General features: G+C 51.6%; 2 protein-coding genes across 4 annotated transcripts in view; one reads left to right on the plus strand and one right to left on the minus strand.

Moving 5' to 3' along the window:
* ADAMTSL4 (ADAMTS like 4) overlaps positions 1-6,093 on the plus strand; it is a 14,100-nt gene extending 8,007 nt beyond the window's left edge. Inside the window, exons 15-18 of one of the 3 annotated variants that reach the window (XM_006919743.3) lie at positions 268-474; positions 575-754; positions 1,028-1,172; positions 1,321-6,093. In XM_006919743.3, the coding sequence (XP_006919805.1) occupies positions 268-474; positions 575-754; positions 1,028-1,172; positions 1,321-1,457 (669 nt within the window). In that variant the 3' untranslated portion in view covers positions 1,458-6,093. Of the gene's footprint in view, positions 1-267; positions 475-574; positions 777-1,027; positions 1,173-1,320 lie in introns of those variants that run through there. The other 2 variants (XR_003048659.1, XM_015595586.2) reach the window with 2 other exon arrangements.
* Positions 6,094-11,356: 5,263 nt separating this feature from the next.
* On the minus strand, positions 11,357-15,826 carry MCL1 (MCL1, BCL2 family apoptosis regulator). The gene is made up of 3 exons (XM_006919744.2): positions 15,399-15,826; positions 14,813-15,060; positions 11,357-14,267 (listed from the first exon to the last, which is right to left on the minus strand). Exons 1-3 carry the CDS (start codon positions 15,757-15,759, stop codon positions 14,151-14,153), a joined length of 726 nt encoding a protein of 241 aa, XP_006919806.1. The 5' UTR covers positions 15,760-15,826; the 3' UTR covers positions 11,357-14,150.
* Between the last annotated feature and the right edge of the window lie 6 nt (positions 15,827-15,832).

A 15,832-nucleotide genomic window follows, 5' to 3' on the forward strand; every position in this document is an offset into this window, starting at 1 on the left:
TCCCGAAACAGCTCGGCAAACGTTTCCCGAGCGAGCGCCGACCGTGAGCGGGCCACGGCCGGGCCGAGCCCGGGGACGGGCAGAGAACCTCCCGGCACGGTCCGGCCCGCACGGGGTCCCCTCCTCGGGCTGCCCCCTGGGGCGTCCCCTCCCCCCCAGTCCTGATCCCGCCGCTCGGTCTGCGGCCCCCACCCTCCAGCCCCGGCTGCTGGTCCCCCGCGGCCTCCCTTCACTCGGCCCCTCCGCTTTGCGCTTTGCTTCTCGCAGTGTTCGGCCGAGTGTGGGACCGGAATCCAGCGACGCTCCGTGGTCTGCCTCGGGAGCGGGGAGGCCGCTGGGGCGGGCCCGGAGGGAGCGGGAGCAGGAGCCGGCGAGCAGAGCTGTGCCCCGGGAAGCCGGCCCCCCGACATGCGTGCCTGCAGCCCGGGGCCCTGTGAGATGACATGGTGCTGGTACGCGGGGCCCTGGGCTGAGGTGAGCCGCGCGCCTGGGAGGGGTGCCCGTCAGAGGGGTCCCTGTGGGGATGGGGAGCGATCTCTGCGCCCCTTGCACACCGCCGCTTCCTGCCCCTCAGTGCTCCGCAGACTGTGGCCCTGGCACGCAGCGACGAGACATCATCTGTGTGTCCAAACTTGGGGCTGAGTTCAACGTAACTTCTCCTAGCAACTGTTCCCACCTGCCCAGGCCCCCTGCCCTGCAGCCCTGTCAGGGGCAGGACTGCCAGGACCGCTGGTTTTCTACGCCCTGGAGCCCGGTGAGTGCCTGCCTCCCTGACCCTGCTCAGCAGGGACTTCCGGGGACCGGGCGGCTCCTGTCACTGTACCCCGCTCTGTGCCCAGGGACAAGGCCAGCTGCACTTTAACATTGCCCCACTTCCTGCACACCTGGAGGACAGGTGGGTCCCCTCCGGGTGGGACATCATAATGTTTCAGGACGGTCCCTCTCACACTCCTTTCAGAGGAGGAGGGGGCCTGGGGTTCAGGAGGAGGCACAGCAGGGGTCTGACTTAGTAGCGGGGTCTCCCCAGTGCTCTCGCTCCTGCCAGGGCGGCGTGCAGACAAGGGAGGTCCAGTGCCTGACCGCCAACCAGACCCTCAGCGTCCGATGCCCGCTTCACCTGCGGCCCTCCAGGAAACGGCCCTGCAACAGCCAGCCCTGCAGCCAGCGCCCTGGTAAAGAGCCCGTCCCCAGCTCCCAGCAGAGCAGACTTAGCTGCAGTGCGGGTGGAGGCGAGGCAGGGCCAGTGAGAGTGGGCAACACTCCTCCAGAGGGATGGATGGCAGTGACCACTTTGTGCACACTGGCCTCCTCTGTCCCCAGATGATCAATGCAAGGACAGCTCTCCACACTGCCCCCTGGTGGTACAGGCCCGGCTCTGCGTCTATCCCTACTACACAGCCACCTGTTGCCGCTCTTGCGCCCATGTCCTGGAGCGGGCCCCCCCGGAGCCCGCCTGAAATGGGCCCAGGAGACCCTCACCTGATGGTTTCTCACGCCACCATCAGTCACCCATCCGTCAGCCCGCTCCGTACCCTCTGGCTCTCCAGCCTGTCCTGGTCTCACCTCCCCCAGGGTGGTCGAAGGTGGCGGAATGAGTGACGGTGACGGTCAGGACGTGTGGTTGGGCCTGTGCGGTGGTGTGACCCTGAGTGTGCACACGTGCCCCCGTGTGTACCCGGGCCTGCATGGAGGTGTGTGCGCTCATACGTGTGTGTCGCTTCTCACAAAGATGTTAAACAGACTGAGGAGGAAGGGGGAGGGGACGACGCCCGTTTCCCTGAGACTTTTCTAGGCTGAGAGCGAAGCCGGTTTGCAGCTCCTTAGTAACCCGAGCTGCTTAGCGACTGGCCCCCCATCAACCCCAGCCTTGCACCCTAAACCTCATTTCTCATGGTCGGGCCTCATATCTTCTAAACCACCCTTTTGTCCTCCGGCCCCCTACCCTTACTTGGTCTCTCTGTCCCTACGTTTCATAATTGGCGAGGGGTGGTGGTGGGCCACGGCCCACCCCACCTGACCCCGGGAAGAGAGGCCCTGCAGCCAGCGGGGACCAGCTGGGCAGAGGCTGGAGAGAGAGATGAGAATAAGGCAGCCCGGCCCCCGCTCCCACCTCCCGACATGCTTCCCGCCCCACAACTAATTTATTTTTTATTAAAGAGGATTATGACAAATGAGAAAAGGCTCTTTATTGTTTTCATGGGAACCCAGCCATACAAGCCACCTAAATGAGCAGGGTGTGGTCAGAATGAAGGGTGGGAAGGGAACAGCGCTCAGAGCCCGGGCGCAGAGGGCTCGGGCGGGAAGGCTAACGAGTGAGCCCCGTCACCCCAGATGGGAGGGAGAGGATCCCGGCTGGCCGTAGGCCCTGCAGCTTGGCCACTGACCACTAGAGGTCGCCACTCCTCCCAGTTTAGATATGGAGTCGGGAGCTTGGGTCCAGAGCCGGGGAAAAACGGCCAGGTCTACGGCCGTTTGGTGGCTTTCCTAGTGGGCCGAGCCTGCCCGGAAAGCCTCTCGTCACCTAGCAGCACTTTCTTCAGTCTGGGGCTGAGCTGAGTGGCAGCTGGCTTTTCCGGGGTCTTTTTTTTCCTGTTCCCTTTCTTTGGCCCCGCCTTCCTGCCGCCTCCATCCTTTCTGCCCTTACGTATTTCCCTATTAAGCTGTGGGTTTATTGCTCGTCGTAGTGCGGGGGAGAAGGGAAGCGATTTCCGCCCCTCCCCGCCCCCACCGGCTGGAGGAGGAGGAGCCTGGCCTGGCTCCAGGGGACTTGGGCGGAGTCAAGACGGTACAGGATGTCCTGCCAAAGACATTCTTCTGAGATGTCTCACCCTAGTCGCCTCCCTCCTGCCACCCTCACCCATTTCATCTCTCAAGGTAAATAGCCTGCTGGAGGTGGTGTGAGAGCCACAGCCTTCTCCGTGGTCCAGGTCCTCGCCCTGACCCCACGGTTCCGAAGGCCGAGGCCAGACTTCCACTCCTGGAAGCCACACTTCCCAGGGGATCCTGTGCCTTGGAAAGAGAGCAACAGAACCCGACTCCTCTCCTGCCCGCCCACCCCTCTCTGCACCTGCAGAGAGAGGGGACCTCAGTGCCTACTGTGTCCTGAGCCCACCCCCACCCTCTGAAGGACAGGACTTGTCTGCTCTGGCAGCTTCCTCGCGTCATACTGTCCCTTCGGGAGTCAGGCTCTCCCGGGGCTAGAAGTGGCTGAGAAGAAAGACTCTGGACATCTTGAGAGGGAGGAAGGACACGAAAGGGAATGAGGGGAAGGAAAATGCAATTAGCCCACGGCAAGGGGTGAGCGAGGAAAGGGGGTACAAGGAACCCCGACTGTCTCCGTGTCTGCGCAGCCTCAACAGGAACACTAAAGAGACCTGTTCCTCTCTGGTGACCCTGCAAGGGGATCAAAGATGTGAGGGACCAGGGAAGTGAGATCTGAACCCACCCAGCAGATACCGCGGACGGAGGGAGGAGTCCTCAGCCGAGGGAGGGGGTGGTGGTGAATAGCTGGGCCCTCCCAGCGATTCCTGGAAGCTTCTGGGCTGGGCCCGTGCCCCAGCTCCGCCGCGGCTCAGCTGACTTCTCCGAAGTTCCCCTCCCTCGCAGGCCCATGAAGGCTGTTGCTGGGCAGGTTTGGAGTTTGGCCCGAGCTGAGGACCAATCACAGGTGGGGAATGCCGCCGCAGCCCCTCTTAGGGCTCCCCCGGCTTCAGCACCTCCTTTCTCGCTCCGATGGCCTCTGAGCTCCCCTGGGGCCTCCAGTCACTGCCTTCTCAGGAAGTGGGCTCTCATCTGGGGGGTGCCCCCTGCCCCTCTCATTTTAAAGCTAAGATTCAGTGCAGCCCCTGAGGGTTGTTTCCTCTGGTCACTGAGATCAGTACAGGTCCGTATGGAAGCTTTGAGGATGGGGACCTTAACCCCAAGCCACCCCTTCTCCTGGCCCCTGACAGGGGAGCAGTGTGGCCAGACACCTCAGAGTTGACCTCCAAAGCCCCCTAGAGGGACTTGTGAGAGAGGAAGCTGCAACCCGAGGCCAGCGAGGTGCGGTGGAGCGCCCCCGAGGTCTGGCGCACTGGGGGGCATTTAGGGAAGGACTCGGAGGAAGTGCACCCCTGAGAACGGAGGTGGGGGTGGGGCGGCCATGGGAACAACTCTGTATGCACACCGAGGTGCGGCCTGCAGAAGGCCAGCAAAGCGCGGAGGACTCCTCACTTCTGAGTGTTTGCGAGGAGATCGGGGTTCTATGTCACCGTACTTGGGGGTGAACCCGCGAAGTCTCAGTTCAGCTGGGTCAGAATTCCTCTCTCCTCCCCAGGGTATTTACCCAATTAAGCTGCGGCCTTCAGACTAAATTTAGCTCCTAGACTTCCCCAGCCCCCTGGGCCTCCCTGCAAGCAGGTGCTCACAGCTGCGGGGCTGGGTCTGTGGGGCGAGTCACTGTCAGCTCTGTGGTCCAGATTCGGCCTCTGGTGACCAGGAGTGGAGCGGAGCGCAGGGACACAGTGGCTGGCCAGGACGCAGGGGTCTCGACCTTAAGGCACCTCCCTCAGGGGCCCTTTGGAGGATCTGGGGGGCGGGGCCTGCGGGCGGCAGAGCGGTTGAGTGAGGCCACACGCGAGGAGCGGCACCCCTCCAGGCTCCAGCCAGGTCCTCTCTCGTTTCCGGTTTCCCTTTCGCCCCAGTTTTTGGAAGAGGGACTTCGTTTTAACTCAACAGCTTCCCCCAGCAGAGTAAATTGAGTCAAGGAACTGTCTCCTCTCCCTGAACCCTGGAGAATCATGCAAGACTAGACGTTGTAGTTTGCGGCTGTGTGGGGTGGGGGTTTCTAGGGGAACCCTACCCTCTCCTAGAACACGCCTCAAATCCACCATGTCTGGTGCCAGGAGTCACTGGGTGGGGAAGTCGGAGCAGAGGGGGCTTATTTGCGACAGCCAGGTGAGGAAGAGGTGTCAGCTTTAAAGGGCGGGAGGCACCTTCTACAGGAAGCAGCCTCAGGAAAGTACCTAAGTTTGTCAACAAGAGTGATATTTGTGTTAACCTCAAGCAAGACAGCACAGATCATGAACTTGACTTTGGGCTCCTCCAACCGAGACTGAGGAAAACTCGAGGGGAGGGCCTTCCAGGGCTGAGGGTGGACAGGATTTGAGGGAGGGGCGTGCCAGACCCGTCTGCCGCCCAGCCGAAGGGGCAGCACAGACATGGCTTGGAAGCAGCCCGGGCAGGCCTTTCTCCCAGCACCAGAGAGCTGGGTTTGGCCAGGAAAGGACCTTGCTCCTGAGAGGAGGGTGGTTCCGTTACAGAAGGTCTCGGGCTGGGGTGAGGATGCGTGTGTTCTGAGCTTGGCCCGAATCTCTTGACGAAACAGCTCTATAGTGAGGAGGAAAAGAAACTGGGGGCGAGAGTGTGGGGTCACCCGTAAAAAGGAGCAGACTTATCCTGGGGGCCCTGGGCTAAAAGGCGAAGGCCCCGCCCTGCCCTGGAACCAGAGAACCCTTCTCTCCTTCATCCCCTCACTATTGACTCTTGACTGCCTGCCACTTTCGTCACTGAGTTAGGCTCCTTTTCAGCTCCAGGAGAGGAGAGGGCACACGTTTTCTCGAAAGGACAGGGAGTAAGTATTTTCGGCTTTGTGGGCCACAGCATCATCTCCTGCAAGGCTTCACCTCTGCTGTCGCAGCCCAGAAGCGGCCGTGGCCAGTACGCAAACGAATGGGCGTGGTGGCTGTGTTCCCATCAGACATTCTGACGCCAGAATTTTAATTTCATATAAACGTGTCACAAAATTTAATTTAAGTATGGAAAAACCGATCTTAGCGCATGGGCCATACGAAACGGGTAGTAGGGCCGATCTGGCAGGCAGGTGGTGTACTGACCCCTGGGACTTCCCCCATCTGGCTGAACTGCTCTGCCCAGCCATAGGAAGGCCTGTTTACCTCTGCTCTGCTCTGGGCTTCAAAATACAGCTGTAGGACCTTTTAATTCGGCCTCCTACCTACCGATGCCGCTTCTTAGTGGCTTCTCCCTGGGAATTCGATGACTTGGAAATGACTACTAGAACAAACAAGGAATATTTCTCAATGTTCCTTACATTTGTATAGTCTCTCTTTAAATCTTCGCAACAGTTAACACAGTTCAATGCAGTTTACAGGGGAGAAAAATGAAGGCCTGACACCGCAGTCTAGTCTTTTCACCTTTTAGATTGTCAGGCTGGGGAACTTTCTGCCTTACTCCTTGAGTTCTTCTGGCTGCTTGAATAGTTCAAATGACATACAGCAGATCAACAGGAAGAAATAGAATTTGAATACGTGCGCGCAATGGGAAATTCACAGAAGCAGGAAAATTCCAAAGAGAGTGAAGTAGAATGAGGCATATATGTCATAATGCTTTTGTACTAAGCAGGTGGAGGTGGCTGAGGGGACCAAAGTTCTGCCACCACAAAATACGCCTTTTGGAATATCGATTTTAAGCTGGTTTTTCAGAAACAAAAGACTTAGGAAAAAACGTTCACCTTTCAACTACCTAAACGTACACCTGTAATAAACTTTGGATATTTTGTACAACCGTAATAAATTTTGGACATCCATAATAAATTCTGGACATTTTCTCCCGCTAATCTGTCTGCTAATTGGATTATTAGCCTAGCCAGAAGAATTTTAAAAGGTAGGAAGAAAATTATTTTCACACCCCCACATAGGCAATCCACAGGTAGCTGAGAAAGAGCAAACATTTGGAAAACAAATAACTTGCAGGGCCACCCAGAAACAATGGGACAAAGGGGACTCTAGCAAACAGATTTTTGCTGGGATCCTCCCAGTCTGCTACACTTGCTTCATGTGCACTAAGGCACTAATGCTAAGGTCTCCTTCCTGAAGCAGGTTTTCTGTCTGAATCTCTGGGCAGGTGACGGGGAGGGAAAGCTCTTCCTGGGTTCGTTGGGCTTTATTCCCAGCTGGAAATAATGAGTGAGAGCCAGGGTGGCCACATTCTGGGGAGCCTCCCTCATGACCCCCACAAAATCCAACCTAATTCCTTTGTTCTGTTTTTCAACTTCACCCCCACAGCCACCCTTTATCAAAACACTCAGTAATTTGGGCCACAGTGATCCAGATCTTGAACGGTTTTAAGTGTTGTTTTAAATGTCTTTCGTGACATTTCAGCATCTTAGGAAAATCTTGTCTAGATTTCATTTTCAACCCAAAGTTGTAAGGAATTAAAAATCTTTGCACATGTATACAGTATTTGGGTCCAAGGAAATGAAAATAAATATAGTTGGTCTTTGTTTAAAAGCAGTGCAGCTGCATTTCTTTTAAAATAATCCTTATCAGGGTTTGCTTCCAAATCGTTTCTTTCATTCACTAGCATTGCTAATAACTTCATGGGTCACGATGAGGAAAGGAAGATTCAGGTGTCTCTATCCTCATTCGGGTCTGACCCCAAGTACCAAATTTGGAAGTGGGGGGAAGGGGCATGGAGGCAGGAACACTCCCCAACATCGCCAAAGCCGAAAACAAGACACCTCATTTCAAAATACACAGACGTAGACAAAACTTAAGTTCATTTCAACACAAAGTTGTTTCCCTCTTTCTGTTTCTCTACTTGCCTCATGAGGGATTTCTGAGAAATGAAAAAATGTCACCTCCCACAGCTTCGAGTCTGGGGTTTTTTTTCATGATGAAAAGAGAGGGTTAGGGGAAAGGAGCTGCTTAAACATTTAGTATTAACCCAAAACTTAAAGAAATGCCCTTCCAGTTGGGGGTGCGGCCCCCACCTCGCCTTAGATCTGGGCTTTCCGGGTCTAAGGAAATAAACAAGCTATCCTCCCAGGAAATTTCCGTGACCAGCAGCGAAACCTAACAGCTGCTCCTTGCAGAAGCCCAGCTGTCCCCCATCTCCACCCCATTGCCACCGATAGGAGTTGGTTGGGAACTGTTCCCGGCAGCCTCAGGAATAGAGGTGTGAGCTGAGGATGGAAAGCAAGGGAGATCTGAGCATAAGATTTAGGAATAAAATGCATATGAAAGATGTTTCCTGGGAAAATCCCCATCCACCCCCCCAAAAAAAACCCTGAACACACGAGAGTCCTCCTACCAGCCTGCTAAGGGACACTAGGAAGGGTGCAGCAAAATTTTGCAAACCAGCTCCTTCTTCTAGACAAGAAAATTAATTCTTTGGGGCACGGAATTCAAGCGTTTCTTAATCAAAATGAAGTGGAAAATCATCGAATCCAGGATGAAACCTAAGAGTTAAACATTCTTTGCCTCGTTTGTGTCCTTGGCTCTCTTTCCCAGCACACCTTGTCCCGGGCTAGCTTGAATAAACATACACATGTGACCACATGAGGGCGGGAAGAAAACCAAGGGGGGTGGTGAAATTCTGAATGGAATGCGGCCCCGGCTAGTTAGGTCCGGGGCTGATACCTCTGGCGCTGGCTATGGATTTATACAGGCAGAGAAGCCAAAACAATGAGCTCACAGGCGAGAACGCAGCCATGGGGAAGTCTGGGCAGTCAGAGCAAACTGGTTTTTTGAACCAGGATGGGACTGGCTGTAAGTCTCCCACGGGAACCCCGCGGGACCAGGATTAGGGAGAGGGGAGCCACTATTTAGTACCTAGGGGATCCAGTTAAGTAAGTGTGGGCGCTGTTGCTTATTAGAACTCTGTACTGAGAGAGCACAGCACTCGGCCCGGATTGAAAATCTGGGTTCCTTGCCCTGGTAGCTGCACCGGGGTGGGGCTATCCCAGGTGATGCTCTCAAGATAACTTTATTCAGAGCAGGTCTGCCAGGGCCAGCTCCTGCACTCAAGCTCCAGTGGTGGCTGTGATCCTGAGATCGCGTGTGTTCAAGGTCACCATTTGCAAATGATAAAGGAAACAATCCTTGAAGCCTATTCTCTTTACTTCTCAAATAAACACAGTGCACCCAGCTCTGTGTCATTTGTAGCAAATTCTGACCTCTAAGACCAAAGAGACCTTTTTTTTCCTACCAGTGTTTTCCAATATTTTTATGTGTAAGGTCCCAACAGGAAGAAACTGAAGAGATCTTCAGTCACTGGCCATGTATGGTGAAAAGAAGTCGGGAGGGAAGACGAAATGATGACAAGAAGAAACTTATCTACAAATCTCCCCTTCCCCCCGACAGCCGCAGAGGTGCTTTCCCAACTCCATGCTCTTGTGTGTCCTTTCTGCGGGTTCTTTAAGATCCAATCTCAAATGCATCTTTCGAAGCGTTCTGGACCACCTTCTGCTTCCGGAAGTTGCCACCCTGCTTCGTCCCACCCCTCATCATACCTTTACTATAGCACTTTGTGCACTGCATTCGAATTATTTTTATCCACAGTTATCACTCTTGGATCGTGAGCTTTAACATTTTGGCATGAATCATTCTACGGATTCGTCATCCACAGATTCTTCAGGATGGATCTCTTAAAAACAAGGACGTTCTTACATAACCACAATATACTACCCTCTGAAACTCAACACTGATATGGCGCTATCTAACATATCGCCAAATTAAAACATCTCCAGTTGTTTCCATGTCCTTTATAGCTTTTTTTCCATCCAGGATCCAAAGATCACCCTGCATTTAGCTGCCATGTTTCTTTCGAGTGTTCCCTAGTCTTTTTTGACCAAGTTTGAGGGGAAGAAATATTCTCTTTATAATTCCAGCATCCAACCGTGCACGGTATCCAGTAAGCTGCCCACTGCCACATAATGAAGACATTCAACAAACATCTGGCTGCCTACGGCTCATTAAATGTCCCAGCTCACCAGTGTTGAAGAATTCTTAATCAACTACGGTAATCCCTGAACAGGACATGAGGAGAGAAGGTGAAGAACACAGAAACCAGAGGCAGAAACAAGCTATGGGAATGGATACCTGGAAGGGATAAAATCCAGAGTATTCTTGGCCCTAACACACTTCCCGATGGTCAGGAACTATTATTCTAGTATGCAGGTAAGGAAAGGAACTGTAGGAGAAACCAGGTACAGTGTGGGGACAAAGCCTGCCACACGTATTTTTACTTCACAAGACTCTTTAGTAAAAGAACACTGAATTCTGAGAAGTCTGTTACAGCTGCCTAGAGGCAGAGTCCCAACTCCCATCTCTCCGCATGCTTCACATTAACCAAGATAACACTGTAACAACTTTGAAACAAGAGAGGGACAGTTTTCAAATCTTGAAACCCAGAAGCCTTTGAAGAGTGTGGGAGGGTTTAAGAAGTTCTGTATCATTGAACAAGCCCAGCCAACAAGAACTAGGATCAATTAAGACTCAGAAGATCATCTCGAACCCCAGGAATGTTCTCTGCTTTGGGAATCTGGCTGGAGATAACTGCTACCACCCATCAGTTGTACGAATTATTTCACTTTAATTTTGCAAAATCCTCCAGCTGTCACAATCGCTTTTAAGAAAACTGCCTCAAACAGTATGAAAGTTGGATGCCGGCTCTAAAGTTGCTAAACAGGAACTGAAAGAAAAAGTCTGCTTCGGTCAAATGACTCTTTTGACTCCCTCAGTGACTCATATTACCTGCTAATCCAAGTTTTGGAGAAGCCTCACCAAGGAGCACTGCCAGAGCTGCTTTCGCGTCAGAACAAATCAATGGGAGCAACGGCACCGCTCAGAGCTGAACCCTGGCCAGGATTTGGGCCCTTGCGTCCCGTCACCCTCCCCTCCAGCAGGAGGGCGCTGGCACAAATGGCCTCCTTTGCAATGACAGAGTTGCTGTGTTCTGCTATAAACGGGGGACTCGTGCTTGCATGATTAGCATTGGGTGCTCAGGGCTTAAAACCAATATGCAAATATTCATATTTGCACGTTTCCATGGTGACTGTTCCCTTTCAAGGAAGCAGAAAATACAGGACAGGGTTTCCGAGATTGACTTATTATGCTCACCTCCTTTTTGGCAGAAGAAAGGGGAACCAAGTACTGAACCATGAGTACCAAGAACTTTATCGAAACTCATCTTTGGGAGTTAATGCTTCTAGCTCCATCTCAGTGAGATGGGGAGATGGAACCAACTGCTGTGATGGACCCTCTTATCGCAAACTTATACCAACACTTGGTGACTGAAAGAAACATCGGCAGAGGTTTCGATGTTAGCATTAAAACGTACAGGAACTACTCCAAAGTACAGCAGTAACACATTCTATTGAAACGCCAGCACCTCGAATTTGAATGAAAGAGTTATTCTGAAGGGAACTGTCCTTTGCTCTAAGGCAAATCAGCTGTATGGGGCCGCTTTTGCTTGTTAGCTCACCGATTATTTGCTCAGCTGACTTCCCTAAAAGGCTGGCCTAAGAGGGGGAAGGAAGACAGGCAGCGATTAGAAAACACCCGTACCACACCTTGCATTTGAATAAAAGATTTATTATTTTCTTCTCTGGAAAAAAACAGGAAGTTAGGGAAACACACTATTTTACAGCCCACATTAACTGGTAATTGGTCCTAACCCCTCCTGGCACAGCTGTCGACTGCATTAGCTGTTTAACCAGAACCAAGCTGTTCACCCCCGACAGAAAGTACGTGGACGGCGCGAGGACTGCAGGTTTTTCCCTGAGAGAAGCTGAGAGAGAAACTGCCAAGAGCCACCTTCCAAGCAGCCCCTCCCTTTCCACTTGGGCGGCTTTGCCTGGAGTGTGCAGCTGGTCAGCACTTCCAACACGTGCCTCCTCTCCCTACAAACCACCCTCCCTTCTCCAAAGCACTCGGGCACCCCGTTAAGCCTTGCAGCCCCTGACCCAAATTGCCAACTTAGACCCTCGTTCTTCCGGCAGTCACACCCAGTAAATAGGGACCCGGGGCCCCTAAACTCCACCAGTTTACGTCTATGCCCTTCTTTCCACAACTGGATATGGGGAGACAAGCCTTTTAGTCACCTTAACCAGATCTTAAGATTAATTTTAAAACTACATAAAGTGCTTTTAGGTCCTTAGAGACAGAAGTGATATAAATAAGTGGTTTATGATCAAGAACGATAAATACATAAGTAAAAATAGCCCTAGCTAGATGACCTTACAGAGACAGCGGGCAGGGCGTTCTTCCCCATTACATTCTTAGTCATGTTCTTCACGCCTATTTTTATCTGGAGTCCACAGACTAAAGGTCACGTTCTGAGGATGAAGCTCAGTTCCAACACTGGCGCTTTCTTCAGTTTACCCAGGAGCTTTATTATAGCACTCTGAGGCTTAACAGAGCCCTAGTTCTGTAATTTTAAGTGATCGCATTCAAATTCAAAGGAACCTAGGGAAAGTCATTTAAGATACCGTCCCCTCTGAAAATTCCTAAGGGGACTTTTTGAACTTTCCCCCTACAGGCAGGATGATAAAGCCACAACAAAAAGGAACACCTCCCACCTCACAACTGTTACTGTCACAGAGCCCATTGTACTATCACTTCCCATAAAATTCACAAAGGCTGAAGAGGTCTGTGGACTCCTGGAGGGAAGTTACTTAGCTCCTAGTGCCAAAAGGACATGGGCTGGAGTTCAGGGACGGCAGGGTCGGTATGTAGGGACTGATCTAAGTATCTGTAGAGGGAGATGAACAAACAGCAACTATTTCAAGAAGGGACAGGAAACGGTAAGTTCAACAGATTATCGAGTCTGAAATCTGGAGAGATGCCAGTGCAGAAATCTGAAACGAAGTTGGGGAATCATGAATAGAAGTGAAAATAAGTATTTACTTTATTGACGTACTAGGCTTAGACCTGTGTTGAACAAGCCAGCCTAAAATAGCACCATGGTTAGACGACAGCCTGCTTTTCCAAGCCATCATTTTACAACTTATTTAAGCAAACAAGGGATCAAATGTCTCTCACCCACCTGATGTGATCTTTTTATACACATACTGCTACTAAGTCCCATTTGGAACAGCTGAAAATCTTTTAAAAAGCTTTGCAGATGAGCTCAGGGAACACAAATCTCACTATTTAAGTTACGTCAAAGGGAAAGAACTCAAAGGAGTAGTTGCCCAATCAGAACCCATTATTTGTAAATCATTGGCCTCAGCCCCAACCCTTTAAACTCCACCTTGACTCAATTACTGAAAACCTGTGGGTGATGAAGTGAAAAGATTACTGTCCACCCCTCAATTTCTCAGCCCCAAATTAAAACAAAACAAGAAAACACCTATCTAAGGAATACTTACCAAAATCAGATAGGAAAATTAAAGACTGCATAGTTATGAATCAGAACTGTCCCACTACAACCAGGGTTGCATACAATTACATCGGTTGGTTCTGTATACAATCTAGAACTGACCAGGATAAAGTTTAGAATAGAAAAGCGCTAAGAAACAGTTTCCTAACTACAGAAGTGGTAAATTTCAAAAGGGTATGACAAAAATAACAGAATTCAATTTCCTCACTTTACATTTCAAAGAAATAGACTTTCTGTAAAAATATATACAATTTTTACAGACAAATACATTTATAAGTTGTCATCTTTAAAAACTGAGGCTGCTTCTACATTTGTAATTGTAATTATCGAGCCTGAAGTCAAGTATTATCGGCCATTCTAGGCTAACAAACTACGAATCATTCAGTCCATGCCAAAGTAGAACAGGTATAAAAGTCCTGAGCACTTGGACTTTGCAATCCTCAAGAAGCACACCTGGGAAAGCTAATAATAAAGAGGAAAAGCTTTTCTTCCTCTCTGTTGTACAGTACTGAGGCTTCTAGTCATAGTACTACTGTAGCTTAAATCCACTTTACACTCATCACTGGCATTGTTAGTGCTTCACTTTGAACACTCCAGGAAGTTATCGAATTCAGTGGGCCTATTTAATAAACTCTATGACTAGCCTGGCTACTGGCCACTCTCCTGTTCTAGACAAGGCTATCAAGTCTCTCCATCCTACCGTCTCCACTAAATCTAGTAAGTCCTCCTCCATGGCTACTCAAACAACTTTGCCTGTGGCTGAAACTGAACTTTGCTTCTTTCAGACAGTGACCCTCCAACGGCGACCATTTCCTCATGTATTTATTCCTGTTAGCCATAATCCTCTCGCCACTTGCTCTTCTACGTTGCTTGGAGGTTACAGCCTGGACAGCTTGAAGTCCAACTTCATAAATACATTGATTTCACAGTGGTCATATGTGGATTTGGCGCCTGGAGTGGGTTAAGAGTCAACTGTTTCACTTAAAAGGCTATCTTATTAGATATGCCAAACCAGCTCCCACGCCAGCAACACCTGCAAAGGCCAGCAGCACATTTCTGATGCCGCCTTCTAGGTCCTCTACGTGAAAGAACTCCACAAACCCATCCTAGAAAACAAAACAGAGAAGCACATTTTCAAGTATGGGGTTTCCACCCACTTAAAACCACTATTTACAAAGAAAAGATAAATTATCTTTAGCCCCCTCCCCCCACCCCTGTGCAACCATGAACCAATTATTTACCCTGGGCTGCAAAAGAGACACTTACTAATTCAATTAAAATGGGGGGGGAGGGGGCCACGGGGCGCGATCGAGAATGTTCTTTACTATTATTCCCTAGGTGACTCTTATTTCTTCATATGAATCCACCGGTGTGAAGAGTATCCAGCTTAATTACAATAAAATACCAAAAGCAAAAAAGAACCTCAACGACCAGTAAAATAGCCTACAGGAAGTCAGGATTTTTGATGCAACAATTCAAGACAGTCATATCACTATCTCTATGGGCTCACTACTTAAAATCAACATCAAGCAACCAGAGCCTGAAGACTGAGCTGTGAATCGTAAAAACCTTCAGCTACCCTCGCCTCTCTGTAAAGTCCTCCATTCCCTTTGCACTCCACGGCCCCTCTGAGGCCTTGAAACAAACTTACCCAGCCTCTTTGTTTGACTAGCCAGTCTCTTTTTGTCCTTACGAGAATATCTGTGATGCTTTCTGCTAATGGTTCGATGCAGCTTTCTTGGTTTATACTCTTCAAGTGTTTGGCCACAAAGGCACCAAAAGAAATAAGAGTCACAATCCTGCCCCAGTTTGTTACTCCGTCACTAAAAACGTGAACCATCACTCGAGATAAAGATTTGACGTCGTCTTCGTTTTTGATGTCCAGCTTCCGAAGCATGCCTGGGAGGGAGAGAAGCACGCGGGTTCTCACGGCCTTTGTCTACACCGGAGCGCGAGCCGCCTGCCCACCCACCGCGGGGGACTCGCTACGGCGGCTCTCTGGCGTTCGGGCCGACCCCACTTGAAAAGTGACATCCCACCCTTTCCGGGCTTTGAACAGAGCTGCTATTTCCAAAAGAATCGAGTGGGCGGAAACAATGACTCACGGCCAGAATATTCTGGTTTCAGAAATAGGATGAGCGTCGTTTCAACACTGACTCGTTTCGGTTTCCACCCACCCCGAGCCCCGGGGGAGAAAGATGACAAAGGCGGCGCGGCCTGCGCGACCACCCGCTTACCTTGGAAGGCCGTCTCGTGGTTGCGCTGCACGCCGTCCCCGACGCGCCGCAGGGTCTCCAACGCCTTCCGGCTGGTGGCCGCCGGCCCGCCCAGCGGCTTCGCGTCCTTGGCGCCGGTCGCCTGCTCCCGAAGGTACCGAGAGATAATCTGCAGCGACTGCCGGTACAGCTCGTCCTCCTCCTCCTCTTCTGATGGGGGCGGCGTGGAGGGGAGTGAGCCGTCCGTGCCGGGGCCATTACTGGCCTCCCCGACCAGCTCCAGCAAGGGCAGGACAGCCGGCCGCTTCCCGAGAGGCTCCGGCTCGTACCCGTCCAGCTCCTCCTCGGGCGACATGATGGCGTCGGCGGCCGGGACTTCCATCTCCTTAGGCAGCGACGCGCGGCGGGCGGGCGCGAAGAACAGCAGCCTCGAGGGGGTCGCGGTGACGTCGGGG

This window comes from Pteropus alecto, unplaced genomic scaffold, assembly GCF_000325575.1.
Source record: "Pteropus alecto unplaced genomic scaffold, ASM32557v1 scaffold106, whole genome shotgun sequence".
NCBI classification, from domain to species: domain Eukaryota; kingdom Metazoa; phylum Chordata; class Mammalia; order Chiroptera; family Pteropodidae; genus Pteropus; species Pteropus alecto.

What these genes read in the sequence shown, in the direction of transcription:
- MCL1 (XM_006919744.2), bottom strand. Translation starts at nt 15,759, where the DNA reads ATGGAAGTCCCGGCCGCCGACGCCATCATGTCGCCCGAGGAGGAGCTG. An exon ending in CCACGAGACGGCCTTCCAAG is followed by an intron (nt 15,061 to 15,398) that starts GTAAGCGGGTGG and finishes TCTCCCTCCCAG; the next exon opens with GCATGCTTCGGAAGCTGGAC. An exon ending in TAGTCAAACAAAGAGGCTGG is followed by an intron (nt 14,268 to 14,812) that starts GTAAGTTTGTTT and finishes TTTGTTTTCTAG; the next exon opens with GATGGGTTTGTGGAGTTCTT.